Genomic DNA, 20382 nt, shown 5'->3' on the forward strand with positions numbered 1-20382 from the left:
CAATATTTAAAGTTTTATGTAATGCTTTAATTGCTGTTTACATGTTTATGTTGGCTTGTCCCATCCAGATCCCAACAGACTTGTTACTGCTCTATCAAACAAATGAACTGCACAAGGGCTTTGGGTGCCTTGTGAAATGCTGAATAAAACACATAAAAGTCAGAGAAGCAATTCAAGTATTTGTGGTTTGGTTTGGCTGGGTTTGGTGTTAATGCAGCAGTGGGGGAGGGAAAATAGGAGGCCCCGCTTTAATAACTCACTATAGACTCCAAACATGACCACCCTAGCAAAACCCACCGTTCTCTGCACTTCATGCTATCTACACAGACTACTTAGAGGGAAGCTTTTGTTTCGACGACGCGCTTTGTCAGCCTCTATTTAGTGGCTTCTTTACAACAGTCCCAGGCCTTTGAATATTAACTGTGTGATCATTCTTGCCACACAAGCAGTGCCCTATACAACGTCTATGTGCACAAACTAGCTCCCTTCTGAGGCTCTCTGCCCAGCCACAACTTGGTACAAAATCATTTTTCCCTTGAATTTGTCATCAGTGGATTGAACTGAGTTTCCAGTGATTGGCTGAGATCATTTATAATTCATTTCACATATGAGAAGACTGTGGACTAAAGCTTGACAAGAGAAAGAAGATGCTGTAGTTTTAAATTATGAGAAAAAGCCTTCATTGTCTGCTCCATTGTAAGCCTTAAGTGGAGTGCGACACTATTTGGGACAAGTAATGGTCATGGCAGCTGGGCAGGAAGGTAGAAGACAGGGTGATGGGGTGGCTGTGTTGTTTTTGTGGTCCAATAATCCTCTTTATTGAGTCTCAGGAAATCCTAAGAGGAGTCGGAAGCAACTACAGTGGACAAATGCGTCGAGACAAACTGTGCCACCCCCAAGGGACAATGGACAGTGAGAGACACCTCCGCTCTAAAAGCCCTGATGGTCTGCACACATGCTGAGGTCCAGGGTTCACAAAAGTCATGTTATCTGTTGTCTATAGATTGAAAAACAAACTATCACTGATATTGTTTCAAGAAAAGAGAGGGAGAAAATCAGCAATCCAATAGTATGTGGTGATCATATAAACTGAACAATATTGCAATCTGTACAGTGATTATTTTCATCATGTCATTCACTTCAGTCATGTTTCTTTTGGACCAAAGTATACATTTTGCAAACAGGGATTACTATATTTTTTACTATAACAGTAATTGAGACTTGCTGGAGATCATTCGAAATATGTCAAGAAATGCTGACTTCCTGTGTCTTACTACAACATAAAAGCTTACAGTCTGCATATCGCATAAAGTCAGTTAAATGAGATTAAAAATGGCCTTGTCCTTTTGAAAATTGTTCTTTATAATAACTGCAACTACATTTAACTGCTACTGTTACCACTGATCTTGAGAATTTTGAGCTGATAGAGTCTGGTTCTCGTCTCCACGATAATGCACTAGCCTGTCTGTGATTCTGTGACCCCCTGTATTTCAAAGCAGGAAGAACCCCCTTAATGTATATTACAACAATGTCCAAAAATGCATGCTTGTCGCGTGGATTGGTCCCATGCACTGTGCAGACATGGAGGACATTATGTGGGAAAAGTGTAACTGTGCTGTCTCTCTCTTTCTGCTGTCTCTCCTTATCAGGTCGTATGTCTGACCAAAGCCAGAGATGATTGTCAGACTGTTCTCCTTGAGTGCATGGAGCACAGCTGGGGAACTGAATGAAAAGATCTGAGGAGAAAGCTGGGATTGATTATGAGGGCCTCCCCCAGACCGTGCGCCCTGTCCCCATGCCAGATCAAACCCAGGTGCGTCGGACACTTTGTCTATACTAGTTTGCGCACACATCGAAACTCAAGTTGCAGTGACCTATTTATCCTAGAGAAATCACAACAATCATATTTCCTTGAGCAGAATAACCAAACAGTGAACATCAAATACCATATACTATTTAGATTTTCAAATATCATTAAAATTAACAAAATAAATACAAAATATAGTTCAAAAGTATTAGAGTATTAAATTTAAAATCTATTCTTAAATAAACCACTTCTAAGAATCTGAAATAAACCAGGATATATTAAAGAGGTGGTTAACACATAGCCACAAAAGGGTCTAAATTTAATTCAGAGAACTGGCTGAAGACTCCTAGGTACCACAACAAGAAGACCATGTACAACAACTATGGATAACCAGTTTTAAAAGTGACTGAAACATAATCTACATAACGGTATAAATGCAGCATCCAGGCATAGAAAATCCATTATATAGATTTCATTACATCCAGGTTCATTTCTGCATGGTGAAATAGCATCATAGCAGGGTCCTTCAGACAAATCCAATACCCATGGCAAAAGCTCTGCAGAATGCACTTGTCAGGTTATGTTTTCTGTTGGTGTGACTGTGTGAGCTGTCATTACCAGTGTGTAAGTACAGGGAGGCGGGAGCTAATAGCCCTCACCCTTACATAACCTGAGACCAACTTCAAAGTGAGATTATGGCAGAGATGGTGAAGGTTACAGAGCAATCCTGTTAATCCTTATTTCTTTCTTGAAAGGGGTTTTAAGTAAAATAAAACCAATCATCATCAGAGGTTGACCATATATTCCAATCAGGACAACTAAACCAATAGTCATAATGCTTTAATTTAAAGTACACAATATGATCTTGGAAACAAATTTTTATCAGTATTTATTTCACTTACTTGTCAACAGAAAGTTTCAATATTAAACCTTAATTTTTTACATGGTATGTACATCTTATATGATATCATAAGTAAGCTGCAGTATGAATAAAAAAAAAAAATCTGTTATCCACTGCAAAAGTGAAAGGACAAGCTGTGAGTTGGCGCAAAATGTGCAAGATGCCAAGTTAATTCCTCCTTTCATTAATCACTGTTGGCGGCCTGTGTGACAAGGATGCTGGCATAAGATGTCGAATTGTGCTGTACTGGCTTTTTATGGCCCATAAAGCAGCTGTCTCTCAACAGTGGCATTTCCTTGTATTCTGAGCACTGCACTGTGCTGTGAGAAGTGGGTGAGTAGAAAGCAAAGTTTCCTGAGAGAGGTTGATTCTGGCACAGGTTCACTATAACATGCCCTGCTGCATTGGGACAACAATAACAAGATCTTAGGGGTCATAACCTCCTAATTACTGCAAACTCACAGGTGATGACATTTACCTGTCGGCGCAGCGCAGAGAGGGGCTACCTGAGACTGCGATGTGACGTGGGTCAGGAGTGCTCCAGCACCTTGAATGAAAGCTCTGTGTTTTCAGTCCACAAACCAGTGTCTGGATATGTCAGCACCCACAGGGGACATGTAACTTTTCCTCACCTAAGAGACAATGGACCAATCAGAGCACAGGGCGGAGATATTGACCCTGTTTCTTATATCTGATAGCCTTCTGCTATCCACCACTGTTCAGTTGTCAAATAGTCTTCTGATCAAGGAACTGTGCACCACATTGCACCCACAGTATATTTGCATGAGGAATGTAGATTGAGACATGCAAACAGTGAAGATATGTGGCAGTATTTTGTATCAAAGGTTCTTCATGTTGTCTTCACAAAATATTAGTTCTAAACAGATCTGCATTCTGTATTTCTACTGCAGAATAAACTATTGTTACAATAAATGCCTACTAATTGCCTACTACTGCTGCAGAAAAATGTAGAACTGAACATTCACCTTCATCTTAGAATTTGCATCTTTACAAGTACACATTTATATGCTGGCAAGGACATTAAACTTTTTTGAGCAAAAGTTGCTCAGTTGTTATGGTTACAGTAAAAGATTTTTTTTCTTCCTCAGTTGTAAAGTCAAAAGCTACATGACTAAACTATTTTCAACATCCAAAGCACTCCCACCTGAATCCTCTAATCCAGCCCCTGGGAAAAGTAGGAGGACAATAAAGCCATATCAGGCAGCGGGGGCGCGCTCATGCTCGTTCATGTGAAGCTGTGGAAGTTTCCCTACAACTCCAGGCAGCAGTCAATAAAGAAAGACTGGAGAGAAGTGAGTGCGGCTGAGGGAATGGGCCCCAGACACACGGCTCCACGCAAATAACAAGTTTGGATATTTACCTGTGGCTCGCGTTGAAATCGTCATCCTCGCGTGTGTGGGTGCTCTTAGAGCAGAGATGTAGGCCACTCTTTTTTTCCCCCTGGATCAGGTAAGTCTGAATTACTTACTGCGCTTAAAGAAACTGCATTACGTTATTGGATGGCTTTATATTCACCCGTTTACTTATGTAATCCTGGCAGTTTATTCAGTTTAAGTAAAAGATGAGTAAAGATGTGAACCCCCAAAAGCGTATTTAAATTATTGAGAACACTTTTGGGCTATGTTTTGCTATTTAGGTTGTTTTGCTTTAAAGATTATGAAGCCGTTTTTATGTTTCAAGCAAATCCATCCCCTTTTTTACTCCAGGCTACTTTTTTCACTCAGTTTTAGCATACAGCCACTGCCAGGTGAGTGACATATGGCGATGTACGCAGCTCCCTCTTGTGGCGCATGGAGGATGATTGAGAATTTCTTTTCTCTTTTTCTTTTTTTGACCCAGTAAAAATGCAAGGTCATAATTAGAGTTACTAGCAGAGACCTTTTGGCTCTGAATCACTGACAATTATTATTGCTATCAATCTTGTGTGCAGCTGATGTTTTAAAGGTTTACCTCCCATGGTGAGCTGAGGATCAGCAAGTATGTGTCAAGTTTAGTATTTGGTTAACTCTGTGTCCTCAGTATTCTTGTGGGGGTGCTGATGTGTTTTAATTAGAGAGGAAAGGGCACATGCTGGAGGCGTGTGTGAATGTGTGGAGGTGAAACTGAACAGGACAGGACAAGCTGCTCAAACAGACCATAGCAGTGCTCCTGGACTTTCCCTAGAAATCCTTGAACTTAACCTGAAAGTTGAACTAGAGGTTACAGGCTTAACACAGAGGCTGTTGTTACATTGCAGTCAAAGCAGATGCTAATGAAAGGAGAAGCAAAGCCATGTGTCAGACATATTTAAAATATCCAGGTGAGGTCATCTGCCTGGGTTGCAGAGTGTTGCAAAACTGTTGGATTCCACAATGGATTTTACTTAATTGATTGTTTTCTTCTTGCATTCTAGACTGTATCTCATGATGGACCTTTGACACATAGTCCAATGGACATGAGGGGGATGTAAAGAGTACCTTCCAAATTAACAGTGGTTCTTCATCGTGCCTTTCATGGGACACAGCCTTTTCATGATAACACAGTGGATGTGACAGCCATGGATTCGGTGCGGGCCGCTCAACAATCGCCTCCCGTAGCCCCACCACCTCCACCTCCTCCGCCCCCGCCCCCTTTGCCACCTGCTCCCCCCAGTGTCCCAACTCTAAATCGGCAGGACACTGTCAGGCGCCAGCTCAGGAAACTAAACTGGGAGCGAATTCCCAAAGAGAGGGTAGAGGGGCGTAAGAGTGTTTGGACTGGAGCAGGCCTGGACGAAGATGAGTTCCCCATTGATCTCAATTCTTTGGATGAGTTGTTTGGACAGAAAGACAAACCTCAGGATAGAACCAGACAGCTGAGGCGGAGGTCTACATTGCTGCGCTGTTTGTCTCCTCAGGATGACACAGAGGAGGTTAGCACATTTTCTTGATTTTACAAACAACAAAACCATCACCCAAATACCAGATTCTTCATTTTGTGTTTTTAGATTTCTCTTTTGGATTCAAAGCGCAGTATGAACATTGGAATATTTTTGCGGCAATTCAAAATGTAAGTCCCAATTTAATTAAATTTACAATCTGATTATTAACTGTCTTCTCCTTTTCACAACCAAACATCACAAGTATTGACTGTTGGCAGACACTGAAGGGGAAAAGGTGTAAAAAGTTCATTTAGTTTTGAGAACAGGAAGTAACAGTGCCCAAGGGAGCTATCCATGGTTTTTAGGTTAATTTGAGAAGTGGTTATATTATTGTCGGAGTGTGAAAACTGACCAGTGGAGCAGATGTGTGGTGTGTATTACAAGGAACAGATGCAGAAGATCTATAACAGAGATGGGTCTTGTTAAAATAGAGGTTATAGTGGCAAATGTGGATGTCTTTTCAAGTTTTGATAGACAGCCCAGTTTGTAATAGGTCTTTTTATTGTTTTTGTATACACCATTTTTAACCTCTTTTGTATATGCTTACTATTAATGGCTTTGACTTTGCTATTGGAAATTATGATAGTCAAAATAAAAAGAAAGGAAGCTGGAAGTTGCTTTATTGCTATGTGCATGAAGGGTCAATTGAATTAATTGAACGCCTTAACAAAAGAGGGCTTCTCTGAACAAGCTGGATGTAAAGACGTTTAATAAAAGTGGATCTTTTATAAATATTGTATAGGAAAACTGAACCAACAGCAACCTGCCTTTATGTGATTTTGCATGTGTGAATTGCATGACACTTGTGTACATACTGTATGTAGTTACCTTAATTCATCAAAGGAAGTCACATTTCCTTTTTTAAGCTGTCATGAGGAGTAAAGGAAATACCCTGACACACAAGAGAAGACTTTTTAAAGCAACAGTTACACATCAGTGTGTGAATGAGTGGGATGGGAGGGAGACCATAATGGAAAACTGAGGAAGCCCGGACACAGATAAAAGAACTAAGTCACAGGTTAAAGAGTCAAACATCTAAACATATCCTCTGGTTCTTGTACTTCTCACCTTGATTTGCCCAAACCCTCGTCTGCCTCTATTTGTCTTGTGGATATGCCACATCAAGCCGTCAGTTTGGCGTCCACCCACCCTCCCACTTTGCACTTTGCTGTGCCAGAGCCTGATAAGCTGATAAGAGTATTTTAAAATAATGTTTGATTCTGTTTGCCCATCGCGCTAAACAAGATGGCACAAGTCCTTCTGTTTATCACATTTAATGTTCTTGTTGTCTTTTCTGCAGGCCGCCTAAGGAGATTGTGGAAGATATCAGAAAGGGTGCTGGGGATCACTATGGAGCTGAAAAACTCTCCGAGCTTTGCAAATTATTACCTGATGGCGATGAGGTAAACTGACTTATAACACAAAATCAACAGGGGATAGTAATTTTCACCTGTAATATAAATGCTTACACCTGTTTACTTGTATTAAATGTTTCAGCTATTAAAACATTCCCTCTTCTCTTATCTCTAAGGTATCTCGCCTGAAGAAATTTAGTGGGGAGCGCAGCTGTCTGGGGGAGCCTGACCTTTTCATGTTGCTCTTGGTTGAAGTCCCCAGGTACGTCTCATTTTCGGATAATTCCCCTTGACTGCCTTCATTTCATCCTGTTCACGTGCTGCACTTTGTCTTGACATATGCTGTTTAACTGTTGACTGATCAGGAGTGCCTTTTTGTCTCCATTATCAATCACCAGTCATCACTCATTCCGTCTCCTCTCACATTAGTTTTCGGCTGCGTCTAGATGCCATGATCCTGCAACAAGAGTTTGACCCTGCCGTGACCTCTCTGTGTGTGGGAGCCAGATGTCTGAGGGAGGCCGCACGAGGTAATGTAACAGCAGGGAGTGTCCATCCTAACCTCTGGAAACCCAAGTGCTTGTAATACTCTTAACTGAGGGCGTAGGCAAAATGCTAATGTAATCACTGAGATATAGAAATTAAAAAGCAGTTTTCCAGCATATAAAATTTATTTCACTAGTCAGCACTTCAGAGCAATATAGCAGATTTATTCAAGCACATGTTTTTAGGAGCAGTATATAATATAATTTTTTTCACTAGGAAGCACCTCATTGAATCTGTCTCCTTACTTTTCAGAACTGCTGAGCTGTCCTGAGTTACACTCCATCCTGCGTCTGGTACTGAAGGCAGGAAACTATATGAATGCTGTGAGTGTATATATTATGCCTGGGTTTTTCAGTGTGTGTTAGACTGAGTTTATCTGCCTTTTGTGTCTATATTTGTTTAGCTGTGTGTACATCTGGATGTGAGTATTGTTTCTCTAACTCTAACTGTTCTCAGGGTGGCTATTCGGGTAATGCTGCAGGTTTCCGTATTCCTTCTTTGCTCAAGCTCGCAGATACTAAAGCCAACAAGCCAGGAATGAATCTTCTGCATTTTGTTGCAATGGTAAGAACAAACATTTTAGTTACAAAAAATCATTAAGATTTTTCGGTAGTTTGTATTGTGCAATGTAGCCACTTCACATTCTCTTGCAACTTGTTCACAGTGCTCATGTTTTTTAAACATTTACAAAGCATTGTTGTTACTTTTGACACAATAGCTTGATAATCACTTGTGTTGGTCTACACAGGAAGCTGTGAAAAAGGACCAGAGTTTGCTGTCTTTTCCCAGCCAACTAGGTCATGTTGGCCCCGCCTCCAGGTCAGTTTCTTCCCAAAATTCATCTCATCTCATCATGTTCAACAAATGAGCAAATACATAGACCTCTGTTTAATAGCACGATTATATGCCAAGAATCTGTTGTTACTGAAGCCAAATTTTTAATGATGATTTGAAAAGTTCAAAGCATGCTCTGAGATAAACGTGTACTGGAAGAGACTGTGTCACATGCTGGAAAAACACAGTATTTCATTATTTGTTTCTTAACTTTGGGCCTCTTCCCTCAGGCTTTGCATGGACTCAGTCCTGGAGGACCTTTCTAAGCTGAAAGGCAGAGTTGCGACCCTGAAGGCAGACATTCAGTGTGAGCCAGAGATTCAGCAGCACGCACAGTTCCTGGAGGTAAAACACAAACTGGCCGTGTTTCAGGGCGGATGGAGTCTTATATTCTGATGTCTTCATAAAAACATTACATTTGCAGATGGCTGAGGAGCGACTGCGGGAGGTGGAGGATGAAGTTGAAGGTATGCGAATGTCCAGTCAGGCTCTGGTGGACTTCTTCTGTGAAGATGACAGCACGTTTAAACTAGAGGAGGCCTGCAGGGTCTTTCATATGTTTTGCCTTCGTTTCCAAAGAGCTGTTCAGGTTAGACACATATAGATTTACTGAATATAATTCATACGTTTACAATACAATAACAATAGTATGTATGGTTTGATTCTATTATAGGAGAATACTGAACGAGAGTTGAAGGAGCAGAAGAGGTTGGAACGTCAACGTGAAATTGTGGAAAAGCGCCGCTCCGTGGCTGTTTGTACGGGACTAGACCTGGGCCTGAGCCTGGCCAGAGGTCCTCAGACTCTGGAAAACCAAGATGAACTAGAGAAACTTCTGGAGAAGAACTTGAGATCCACGTGGAGTCGACGGAGCCTCAGAGGTGTGGACTCTCGCAAACACCTTCAAAATGACAATGTTCGCCGGCATAACTCATTCACAATAAAACGTTTTCCAGAGCTTGGAAGCAGCCCCACATCAAATAGTTGTCACTCCAACAGTTCATCTGACCATGAGACTACTGCTGCGGTTTGTAGTTCGCCTGACACTGATGGCACGTGTTCACCTATTGAGTCAGAACCTGTGCTGGATGTTCGACTTAATCCAAACAAGGACTCCTCTTTTTCAAAATCCCATCATGAACGTTATAAAATTAGGCACCATGAGAGTGACAGTATTTCCTATGGTATGCATGGTCATTCAAAATTTACTGGGACATGTGTAAGTGAAAGTGATATTTCAAATGAACAAAAAATATGTTTGCCCAGTTCTTTGACAAACTCTGCTGCTATCTCCCCAATTTGTCAAAGTGACATGCTCAGTCATCCAGTAGTAAATAATACTGACCCTTTTAAAAACCTAAAGGAGTCATGTCTAAATTATTCTCAAACAAAAAATCACACAAAGATCAATCATCAAAAATCTGAGAGTCAATCAGAAAATCCAGCCTATACCAGTGAACTTAATTCACAAGTGCCTACAGCTGCTGAAAATACCAAACATACAAACCCCAAAGTGACCTTCACCCCCATGGGAGAGAACTGGATGCCGTCTAGTTTACCAGAATTAACCCAGTCCCAACCTGAAGAGAATCCAGATTTGCCCAGTCAGGAGCAGGACAACGTAAAACTATACACACGTGTGGGTGAAATGCTGGAGTGTCACACTTTGGTCAAAGGCTTGTGCTCTTATGATACATTGTCACCCCAATCCTCCCCCCTCCCCCGACCCACACCAAGCCTTTGCTCCAAGTGGAGAAAGGAGCGAGAAGTGGACCTTAGGGATGGAATGCCTCCAGGGTCTCCAGCCTCAAAGGAAGAGACCAGGACTATGAAGGTTCCAGTGCGTAGAGGGATCGGAGCAAAAAGGGGACTTGTTTCACGTGCAAGTCCTACTAATAGCACTGGTATTCCCAGGGTACGGTCTAAAGCTGAAAGTTCAAATAGCACAAGCACACCTACAAACTCAAGTACTGCTAACCGTCCAACTCGTACTGTATCCATGAGGACATCTCCTGTATCCAGACCTGCTGCTCCTATAGCTGACATCAGAAGAAGTAACAGTACAAGGGACAAGACAACAAAACAGCCCCTTATCCATCGGACCTCAGACCAACCAGAGAAAATGTCTGTCACAAACCAACCAGCTTTCATCCGAGGATCTCCACTCCGTGTGACTAAAAGACTTGCCCCAAACACTGAAACTCAGATTCCCTCGCCACCTCGGATAACTAATAGTATCACCTCTACCACTGCTAAGACCATTCGTACAACTGTAATATCCGCAGCTCGAAGTAAAACTGCCATGACAATTGCACCCTCTAACCAACTGGCTACTAATTCTAAAATCCCTTCACGTATTCCTAATGCCAAAATAGCACGTCCTACATCTACTCAGCCTCTGTGGAAGTGAATGGCAGTGACATCATTTTGCAAATTCTTAAAGTTTGTAATTTGTTTTAAATTTAAGAAGAAAAACATTGGTAAATTTATTAGATTTTCTCTCTACCTCTTGTTCCTTCTTGTCCTTTGCAGGCATTGGACCATTATTCAACACATGTTCTCAAAATGTAGGCTATTTTAGGATAGATTGGACCATTTTTACAGTTTCTTAAATTAATCTGTAAAAATGCATTGTTTTACAAAATTTGTTTAATTTTTGTCATAATTAAGTTCATGTAAACTGTCTCACGCTATGATCAGAGCTTGGTACAGCACCATACAGTGACCCCTCTTTATTTCAGAAGGAGGCTCCTGGGACTATGCACTTTACAAAGTAAACAAGGGGCTCCTTTAGTGTAATTTTATATTTAAAAAATCAATAATAAATTTAAACAGTGGCTGATGTTCACTGTCAAATGTCTGTTTGTAAATGAAAAATAAAACAAAGCAACCCTGTGTTGTTGCCCTATTTTTTTGTTCAGCATCTCCATCTCATGTCAGTCACACCACTTCAGTTGTCATGGATATACCACATTTGTCTCATGGTATGTCTTGGTAAAATACAGGGGTGCAGAGGTTGGGTTGGAGGGTGCCTATGGTTGTAGGAGTCCCAGTGGGACTTTCCTTTTTATAGTCTGCATTGACGCCAAAGCTCTCTTGGGAAAGGCAATAAAATTGTGCCTCTTTGTTTTTCTGAGTGTCCGGTTGTCGCTCAGGGCTGGCCTCTTAACCTGCCCCATAAAGAAGTGAAATCATTATGGATCTCTAAGGATGTGGGGCATAAAGTCTTTTGCAGTCGTTATAGTCCTGCACTGATCCTGATGACTTGGAAAAAAAGTCCCCAAAAGGTAGTAAACATTAATGGTTAATTTGCATTGTCTGTCTGTATACACCAAGAAATGTGAGTAAAAAGTTGGCGTGTTTTAATATGTGTGTGTGTGTGTGTATATAGTTGTGGATATAATATACAGTCGTGGATAAAATTGTTGGTACCCCTCTGGCAATGAAAGAAAAATCAACAATCATCACTGAAATAATTGATAAAAGCAATAATACATAAAAATTTACTGAAAATTTTCCTACAAAAATCAAACATTGCTTTTCACCTGTGGTTCAACACAATAATAAAAAAAAACTTAATAATGAAACTGGCCTGGACAAAAATGGTACCCTTGATTTTATATTTTGTTACACAGCCTTTTGAGGCAAACTCTGCAATCAAATGATTTCTGTAACTGTCAATTAGACTTCTGCACTGGTCAGCTGGTATTTTGACCCATTTCTCGTGAGCAAACTGTTCTTCTTGTCTCAGGTTTGAAGGGTGCCTTCTCCAAACAGCATGTTTCAGCTCCTTTCACAGATTTTCAGTAGAATTGAGATCTGGGCTCACAGAAGAACACTCCAGAACAGTCCAATGTTCTGTTCATAGCCATTCTTGGGTGTTTTTAGCTGTGTGTTTTGGGTCATTATCCTGTTGGAAGATCCATGACCTACAACCAAGATCAAGCTTTCTGACACTAGGCAACACATTTTGGTCCAAAATACCTTGATAGTTTTGAGATTATGTTGTATCTTGCACACATTCAAGACACCCTGTGCCAGATGCAGCAAAACAGCCCCAGAACATAACGAAGCCTCCTCCATGCTTCACAGTAAGGATAGTGTTATTTTTGTAGGTTGTTCTGGGCTCTTTGGTTCCCTTCGTATGATCCATCTCTTCAATTTGTCATAAATTTTCCTTTTGCAGCTGCGTCCGGGGAGGTTGACTACAGTCCTGTGGACCTTAAACTTCTGAATAACATGTGTAACTGTAATAACAGGAACATCACACTGCTTGGAGATGGCCTTATGGCCTTTATCTTCATTCTGCCTGTCTATAATTTTCTTTATAGTCTCCTGACACAGTTCTCTCCTTCACTTTCTCTGGTCCATGTTGTGTTGTCTCCATCATGTCTCCAAACAGCACAATGACAACATGCATTAACCAATTAATTAATTAATTACATATATATATATATATATATATATATATATATATATATATATATATATATATATATATATATATATATATATACACACACACACACACATATATACACATATACATATACATATATATATATATGTTATATATGTGTGTGTATATGTATGTATATGTATATATGTATATATATATAATAGGCTTTAATAGGCTTAATGACAATCTATCAGTGCAAATAATAGTTCCATGGTGCAAATAAGACACTGAAGTGAAATTTATAAATACATTTCAAGCACATAATGTAAAGTAACAACGCCCCCTTGTGTTGAAAATATTCAGCTATTGAAAAACTACAGCTCCCAGAGTGCTTTGAAAACGTGTGTTTAGTTACGTACTGTGCGATTCCCCGGATGCGGCTGTGATTGACTCAAACTAGGCAAAAGGAGATCGAAATCTGAGTGGCGGTAAGTCGCAAAATACTCACTTTTTTGTGTTTCTACTCGACCTTGTCAAAAAGCATTCGCCGGTGTATCTGACACATTTTATGCCGGGGTAGGGCTTTATTGCATGTTCTGAAACGTAATTTGGAGGATGATCTTTGGAAAATAACCATCAGCTTGTTGATAAAGTAGCTAACTTTTTAGCCACATTAGGCTAGTTCCTTAGCCAAGTGCTAGCCTTCGGGGGAACGCCTAGTATCATGAGTGTTCAGTAATTTGTCAGTGAATTGCATTAGATCCGAGCTAAACTTATATTCGAGTCTTGTCTTTCAGCGCCAAGGAAAACTTTGTGTTAGTAGGAGTTCATAATCCACTTCATCATCAAACTTAAATCCAATTCGATAAATTACGTCGAGGAGCTAACGCCAGCGAGTTAGCCTGTTAGCTCACTGGGTGGTAGCTGATTCAGTTTTCTCAATCTTCATGTAACGTTGTGTTGGTTCTGTTATTTTTGTTACTTTGCTGAGGGTGAACTTCTTTTTACCATGATCATGCCTATTTGTATGCATGTTTTTAAACACGTAACGTTAAACATGTTTGAATCTTGACATTAAATCATTCTTTGCAAACATTTTTTCATCGTTTGAAAGACTCCAAAATAGCCCCTCCAACATACAGGTATTATCAGTACAGTGTTGACAGCTTCTGTGTGAAAGTTTTAGAAATGTTTAACTGTACCCTTTGAAATCTATGTATTTTGTGTTATTCAGTAAATGTAATGGTCCGTTTCAGACTGGCATGACTTAAATTAATAATTATAATTTGTGCTTGTGTGGTCAGGTGCTCCAGCCCCAGGGGTCGTTGGCAGGATGCAGACCATAAAGTGTGTTGTGGTGGGAGACGGGGCTGTAGGTAAAACCTGTCTACTGATTTCTTACACCACCAATGCCTTCCCAGAAGAGTACATTCCTACAGTATTTGATAACTATAGTGCTCAGATGAGTGTGGATGGTCGCACTGTCAGCCTTAACCTGTGGGACACGGCCGGCCAAGAGGAGTATGACCGCCTCCGCACCCTGTCCTATCCACAGACCAATGTCTTCATCATCTGCTTCTCCATTGGTAGCCCCTCATCTCATGCTAATGTCAGGCACAAATGGCACCCAGAGGTGTCCCATCATTGCCCTAATGTGCCTATTCTTCTGGTGGGCACAAAGAGAGATTTGAGGGGTGATTCTGAAACAGTGAAGAAGCTGAAAGAGCAGGGTCTGGCTCCTACTACTCAGCAACAAGGCAATTCTTTGGCCAAGCAGATTGGTGCGGTTAAATATATGGAGTGTTCAGCTCTCCTGCAGGAAGGTGTCCGGGAGGTGTTTGCTGAAGCTGTGAGAGCAGTGTTGTATCCTGTCACGAAAAAGAATACCAAGAAGTGTGTGCTTTTATAATGGACGCCTTCCTGACCTGGACTGTAGAATCCACAGGAGATGAGGATCACTGTGTAATAAAGGTTGTCATCACGTACCTGGCCCTGCACAGAGTTTTAACTTCTCTGTCACGCCTCCTTTTTCATCTCCTGGAGGACTTGACACCATTTCCATCATCGCCAAAGTGACTTTGCCAAAGGTGGGCAATAGACCTAATCTCCTATTTTTCTTGCATTTTAACTTTGATATGTACACTTCTCAGATTTACATCTGTTCTAGATTTGTAGCTTCTCTGCTTTGCCTTATAAATGCTGAACATGGTTGTCTCAAGCCATAATTATATCTAAACCAACCAAGCAAGCTACCCTGATTGACTGGAGAGAAGAGATCTGCCTTAGTTTGGGTGGAGAAAAAATTACTACCTCATACTCTTACCTAGGTTGCATCTCAAGAGAATTGTCATGAATGCCCATTTAGTTGCCAACAAAGAGCCAAGCAGAAAATGAACACATTTTAATTTCAAGCAGGTTGAGTCCAGACAAGGTGCAATGAGTTCTGGGCAAATGTCATTTTGGCTCAGTTTATATCCTCAGATTAGAGCGTCAGCTCTGAGGCTACAGTGCCCATTGTGGCATAAATGTCTCTCAGTGCCACGCACCAGGGATCTAGGCCTTAAGAGATAAGCAGCCCATTAAAAGCAACCAACCATGTGCCCTTACAGTAATCGCAGAGCAAGTGTTATAAGGTCTCTGCTAAATTAACCCACACTGCTACGGGTCTCTCAAAGTGAAAGTTGGGCTCAAAGCTTTCCTCTGCCTGCCTCTTACTCTTGAGACTCAAACTGACAGTCTTTTAAATCATGTTGAAGAAATTATTTGTGGACACATTTGGGTCAGAGACTGTATTTCACTTAATTTACTCTGTAAATGTTTTCCTTCTATAAATGTTTTAACCTAACTGTATGGTTAAGGCCAAAGTTGAATATATTTTTTGTAATAGTGTTTATTTGATCAGTAAGATGTCTTTGTTAGTTAACACTTATAAACCACCACTTTTTAATGTTCCTTTTTGTAATGATTTTATTGCTTCTTATGACAGTCATTATCGCGTATACACGATTGTTATTAACTGGCTTGCACAAGGCTTATCGATAGACGTCATGTCATAGAAGAGGAAGCACATTATTGTAGCTGCATTAATCAATGAGCAGCAGGTCTTTCCACTATGAGAGCCTTAAACCTGGTCCAGTGCCTTATCCAAACCAAAGACCACACCACTGTTTTCTTCTCAAACCCAAAGTGCCACTTGACCTTAAAGCACATCACATAAACTAGGGGCTCTTTTTAAAGTATTTTTTTCTGTCTGTAACAGATGGATAGCCTACATTGTATCAGCAGTGCTAAACATGCCTGTTAAGCAGCGACTGGTTAATTTGTAAAAGAACAACAATTGCAGTGTGTAATAAACTGTTTACATCATTTATGTCAAAATGGTTGATCAAAGAGTCATGTAAGATCTCAGTGTTTTATGCATTTTATATTTTTAAAATAACGACTATGGTTATTTGCCCTTACTTTAGACATTATTTTCTTGCATAACAGGTAAATCTAGATTGTGGCCTGTGAAAAGTCTTGAATAATTGAAGAGTAGCACAAAGGTTTAAAACAATTTGAGCAATACAGATGTGAGACATTATTTGAAGATACATTTGTAGAGGGTCGAATGTTAAATGCAAGTGACAAACTGTGGTAAGCTCGTCTGTCCTGTACAGACACCTGTGTCCCTGAGCTGTATGCTACGTGTGCGTGGTACTACGCTTTTACACTGGGAACTTGATTTGTAGAATCTGTAATTGTTTTATATATAACAAAACATATTTGTATAAATGAACTAACAGTGAGATGATTTTAAATTATGCCAAATAAAATGGTGGTTCAGACCAACTTTTTCTTCCTGAATGTGTACTTGTAATCTTTCATCTTCAAGTAGCCTATAGGCCTAAGGACATCCAAAGTATTTGTTATGACAGTACAAGCTTAAACATCCATTAAAGCCTTGGAAAATTTTGTGTCATTTTGATATACTGCTACTAGGCTTTGAGATTTAAAAGAAACGAAAACTGAGTCACAAGTAGTGCGTTGCTGCTTGTATTTTGAGTTCAGGAAACCACAATTGTTCCTCTGTTACTTTCAGTTCCCTCCTGCCACCACTAGATGGCTACAGAGCTCTTAATATAGACTTACCATGTTGCGCTCCCGTTTGCATTCCTCGTGCATTTGGAGTTAATGGCCTTTACCCATCTGCTGTTCGGGGCCATTCTTCAGCCGTGCAGACACCCACCAGTTCAATCATGCGCTGGGGACTTAGATACCCCAGCTTGCAGCTCACAGAAAAATCCCCCTGACCTTTGTGGGTGGTGGCTCTGATAAATGACAGATGTTTTAACTCCTCCAAAGGCTCGTTAAAACATCACTGGCACTGCAGCATTTGGATCACTTTTATTACAGCAATCTCCAAATGTTTTACAGCCAAAAACTGTTGTGAATGTGTCTCTGACTTGTAAAAGTTTTCTAAATTATTGGAGGAAAGGACATTTTGAAGTTGTGCAGGCATACCGCACTGAGCAATGCAGTGTTTACTTGTGACAAGTCGAAAGGGCAGAAGAAGAATGCAGCATCGTTAATTGCTGGTTGCAGCGAAAGTATTTAGCTTAGTTCGGCAGCAAATGGTTTGGAAGCAAAGCTTAATAGTTTGTATAATATAATGTTATAATAATAATAATAATGTTGTTATTATTATTATTATTATTATTATTAATCATAATAGACCCTTTTCCCCCAAATGCATCAGTTCAATTTAAAAGTAGCCTACTTGTAATAAAATAGAGTTGTTATGATTACAGTGGGTCCTGAGACAGTGCCAAAGAAACGTATTACTGGACAGTTCCAGCAAAAATAAGTGATTGAAATCTACTGGGTGAGAGAAAATAGTAGGCTACATTATTCAAATGAAGAGCATAATTATTCTGTTCAATGGGTCTACATAAGGGGTGAATAATATCCCAATTTTTTGAAGCCTAGATCACAATTTAAATTTTTCTCACACTTTATAAAATAAGAGTGTATGATATCTGCCTGTTTTTGCAACATAATGCTTCACTGATTGGTTAAATCACCCCTTGGCTCACTCAGAGCATGACAGAGGCTGGCCAATAGCTGGAATAGGTGGTAAGTGTCTGTGTTTAGATCTCTACAGAAGTACACAAAAATATCAATAAATAAAATAATATACAGTCAGAGATATATAATAATTGTTTTTTTATTTCATACTGTCCATTCCCAGGCAGCTAGGAATTGCCTTATTATTTACAGTGGAGGAAATAAATATTTGATCCCTTGCTGATTTGTAGGTTTGCCCACTGGCAAAGAAATGAACAGTCTATAATTTTTATGGTAGGTTTCTTTTAACGTTGAGAGATAGAATAGGGTTAGGTCTATAGGGTTAAGGTTCGAAGATGGCGACTCCATGACCTTAATATGCTGCTTCCTGACCCACTACTTCGTTGCCTTGGCTGTAGGTTTTGGGTCATTGTCGTGTTGGAAGACCCATCCACGACACATTTTCAGTTTCCTGACTAAGAAAAAGACGTTGTCACTTAGGATTTTACGATACATGACTCCGTTCACCCTCCCAGTTTTGGTCTCATCTGATCACAGCACCTTCTCCCTCGCTAAATCATTCAGGTATTCACTGGCAAACTTCAGGCAGCCTGCTCATGTGTCTTCTTAAGCAGGGGGACCTCGCGAGCACTGCAGGATTTTAATTCACTGTGGCATAAAGTGTTACCAATGTTGTTGTTTTTTACTGACTGTGGTCCCAGCTGCCTTAAGATCATTGACTAGCTCCTCCCGTGTAGTTCTAGGCTGATTTGTCACTGTTCTCATTCTCATGATCACTGAAACTTCACAAGGTGAGATCTTGTGTGGAGCCCCAGATCAAGGTTGATTTATGTTCATTTTGTATTTCTTAAATTTTAGAACAATTGCACCAAAAGTTGTCTCCTTAACACCCAGCTTCTTGCTTATGGTTTTGTAGCTCACTTAGCCTTGTGCAGGGCTACAGTCTTGTCCCTGACATCCTTTGACAGCTCTTTGGTCTCTCCCATGTTGGAGAGTTTGGAGTCTGATTGACTGACTGATTCTGTGGACAGGGGTCTTTTATACAGGCGACTAAGAGTGTCTGGACTGTGGGAGCCAGAACTCTTAATAATTGAGGATCAAATACTTATTTCAAATGAAATGCAAATTAATTAATATATTTTCTATAATATGATTTTAATGCAGTTATTTAATGAGACATGGACAGTGCACAATATACATTAACCTTAACAGGAGAGATGGATACCAAGTTTTAGCACCAGTGCTAATTTTCTGGATTTTCTTTTTGATATTCTGTCTCACAATGTTGAAATAAACCTACCATTAAAATTATAGACTATTCATTTCTTTGTCAGTGGGCAAATCTACAAAATCAGCAAGGGATCAAATACTTATTTCCTCCGCTGTAGGTAACATTAATGTGAACCAGGTATCATAAAAGAACGCAAACAATCCTGGGCAAAAGTAGGTCCTAACCTGACTTGTCAGTAAGACATTTTTATGCGTAACAAACTAAATTTAGTTTGTGTTGTGGAAATTGCATAGCTGCTCGTGGTCACAGTGGTATAAAAGTCTTTGAAAGCAGCAGGGGGTAAAATCTTTTCATCACCATTTTGATAGAAACATCCAAACTCGGGGGTAAACAGAAGCCTATATTTCTCTGTGTGACTCATCCAATGGGACCTTGATCTCGACTGCCTATCACTCCTCTCCTCTATCTCCATCTCCTCTATTTTGCTGCTACCTCTTCACTGTCTGTTTGATGATGTTGTGGTCGATGCCAAAACACTGTGTTGGTTCCTATAGCACTATTCAAGTCAAAGCACTAGGGAGAATCCTTTTTTTCTATCTAAAGTGGCCTTGATCTAATGTATGGCTTGCAGCTATGCCTAGACACTAGAAACTGTTGTTGTGCATTCAAATCATATAGTGCACTGGTAAAAAAAAAAAAAAAAAGAGAGAGAGAAAGAGAGAGAAAATTACTTTGCAAACAAAAAACTAAGAAATCAAGGTTGCAAAATAAGACTAGTGAGTGATGCAGAAAGCGTGTTCCTGAAAATGAATGAATGAATAACTTGAAGTGAGTGTTTGTGATTGTTCAAATTAAATGGTTTCAGTGGGACTGAGTGCGTGCAGTTAGCCACATCAGCCTCACACCTCCTTTTGCAGTTCAGTTTGTATTTGCCTTTGAGTTTTCTGAATAGATCCCAGGAATGTAGACAGTAAAAACAGATTTTCATACTGTATTAGTCAGTGATATAGTCACAAAAATGCCTTGTGCAAAAACACAGCAGTAACATAAACAACGTAACCAAGGATATCACCAGCAATCTTGGAGACAAGATGACCATTGTTCCATCTTATAAACAAAGTGCTTAAAGGGAACATATACCGCTATTTTTTGATTTATGTCATAATGTTATTGCCTCATCAAAAACATACCTGGAGTTTTGTTTTGTTTCATTCACACATGTTTACCACACAACATATTTAGGGTGAGTTCTTCTCTTGAACAGAAAATACTTTGTTTCACCTTGTGAGGTCATATGGTAATACAGAAAGTGCTCCATTGGG

The 20382-nt window shown here is 40.1% G+C and overlaps 2 protein-coding genes across 5 annotated transcripts; both read left to right on the forward strand.

The window, feature by feature from the left end:
• Positions 1-3938: 3938 nt before the first annotated feature.
• On the forward strand, positions 3939-11258 carry fhdc2 (FH2 domain containing 2). 3 transcript variants are annotated; one of them, XM_055159671.1, is made up of 13 exons: positions 3939-4178; positions 5122-5619; positions 5695-5756; positions 6929-7031; positions 7160-7245; positions 7413-7513; positions 7782-7852; positions 7986-8093; positions 8278-8348; positions 8594-8708; positions 8788-8952; positions 9037-9244; positions 9320-11258. In XM_055159671.1, the coding sequence occupies exons 2-13, from the start codon at positions 5266-5268 to the stop codon at positions 10771-10773; spliced, it is 2898 nt and encodes a 965-aa protein (XP_055015646.1). In that variant the 5' UTR covers positions 3939-4178; positions 5122-5265; the 3' UTR covers positions 10774-11258. The 3 variants fall into 3 exon arrangements, with proteins under 3 accessions (XP_055015646.1, XP_055015644.1, XP_055015645.1); XM_055159669.1 differs by having other exon boundaries at positions 9037-11258; XM_055159670.1 differs by lacking the exon at positions 3939-4178 and adding an exon at positions 4821-5028 and having other exon boundaries at positions 9037-11258.
• A 1914-nt stretch (positions 11259-13172) lies between these two features.
• On the forward strand, positions 13173-16608 carry rhogd (ras homolog gene family, member Gd). Of its 2 annotated transcripts, none has more exons than XM_020927592.2 (2): positions 13173-13250; positions 14067-16608. In XM_020927592.2, exon 2 carries the CDS (start codon positions 14096-14098, stop codon positions 14669-14671), a length of 576 nt encoding a protein of 191 aa, XP_020783251.1. In that variant the 5' UTR covers positions 13173-13250; positions 14067-14095; the 3' UTR covers positions 14672-16608. The 2 variants fall into 2 exon arrangements, with proteins under 2 accessions (XP_020783251.1, XP_055015285.1); XM_055159310.1 differs by lacking the exon at positions 13173-13250 and adding an exon at positions 13298-13904.
• The last annotated feature ends 3774 nt before the right edge of the window (positions 16609-20382 follow it).

The sequence above is a fragment of the Boleophthalmus pectinirostris genome, unplaced genomic scaffold, assembly GCF_026225935.1.
Source record: "Boleophthalmus pectinirostris isolate CB_2022bp ecotype Guang Dong unplaced genomic scaffold, ASM2622593v1 HiC_scaffold_23, whole genome shotgun sequence".
Lineage (NCBI taxonomy): Eukaryota > Metazoa > Chordata > Actinopteri > Gobiiformes > Gobiidae > Boleophthalmus > Boleophthalmus pectinirostris.

Excerpts from the sequence above, each read along its gene's own strand:
- rhogd (XM_020927592.2), top strand. The coding sequence starts at position 14,096 with ATGCAGACCATAAAGTGTGTTGTGGTGGGAGACGGGGCTGTAGGTAAA.
- fhdc2 (XM_055159669.1), top strand. The coding sequence starts at position 5,266 with ATGGATTCGGTGCGGGCCGCTCAACAATCGCCTCCCGTAGCCCCACCA. Across the intron at positions 8,349-8,593 it reads CATGTTGGCCCCGCCTCCAG|GCTTTGCATGGACTCAGTCC; the intron begins GTCAGTTTCTTC and ends CTCTTCCCTCAG. Across the intron at positions 8,953-9,036 it reads GTTTCCAAAGAGCTGTTCAG|GAGAATACTGAACGAGAGTT; the intron begins GTTAGACACATA and ends ATTCTATTATAG.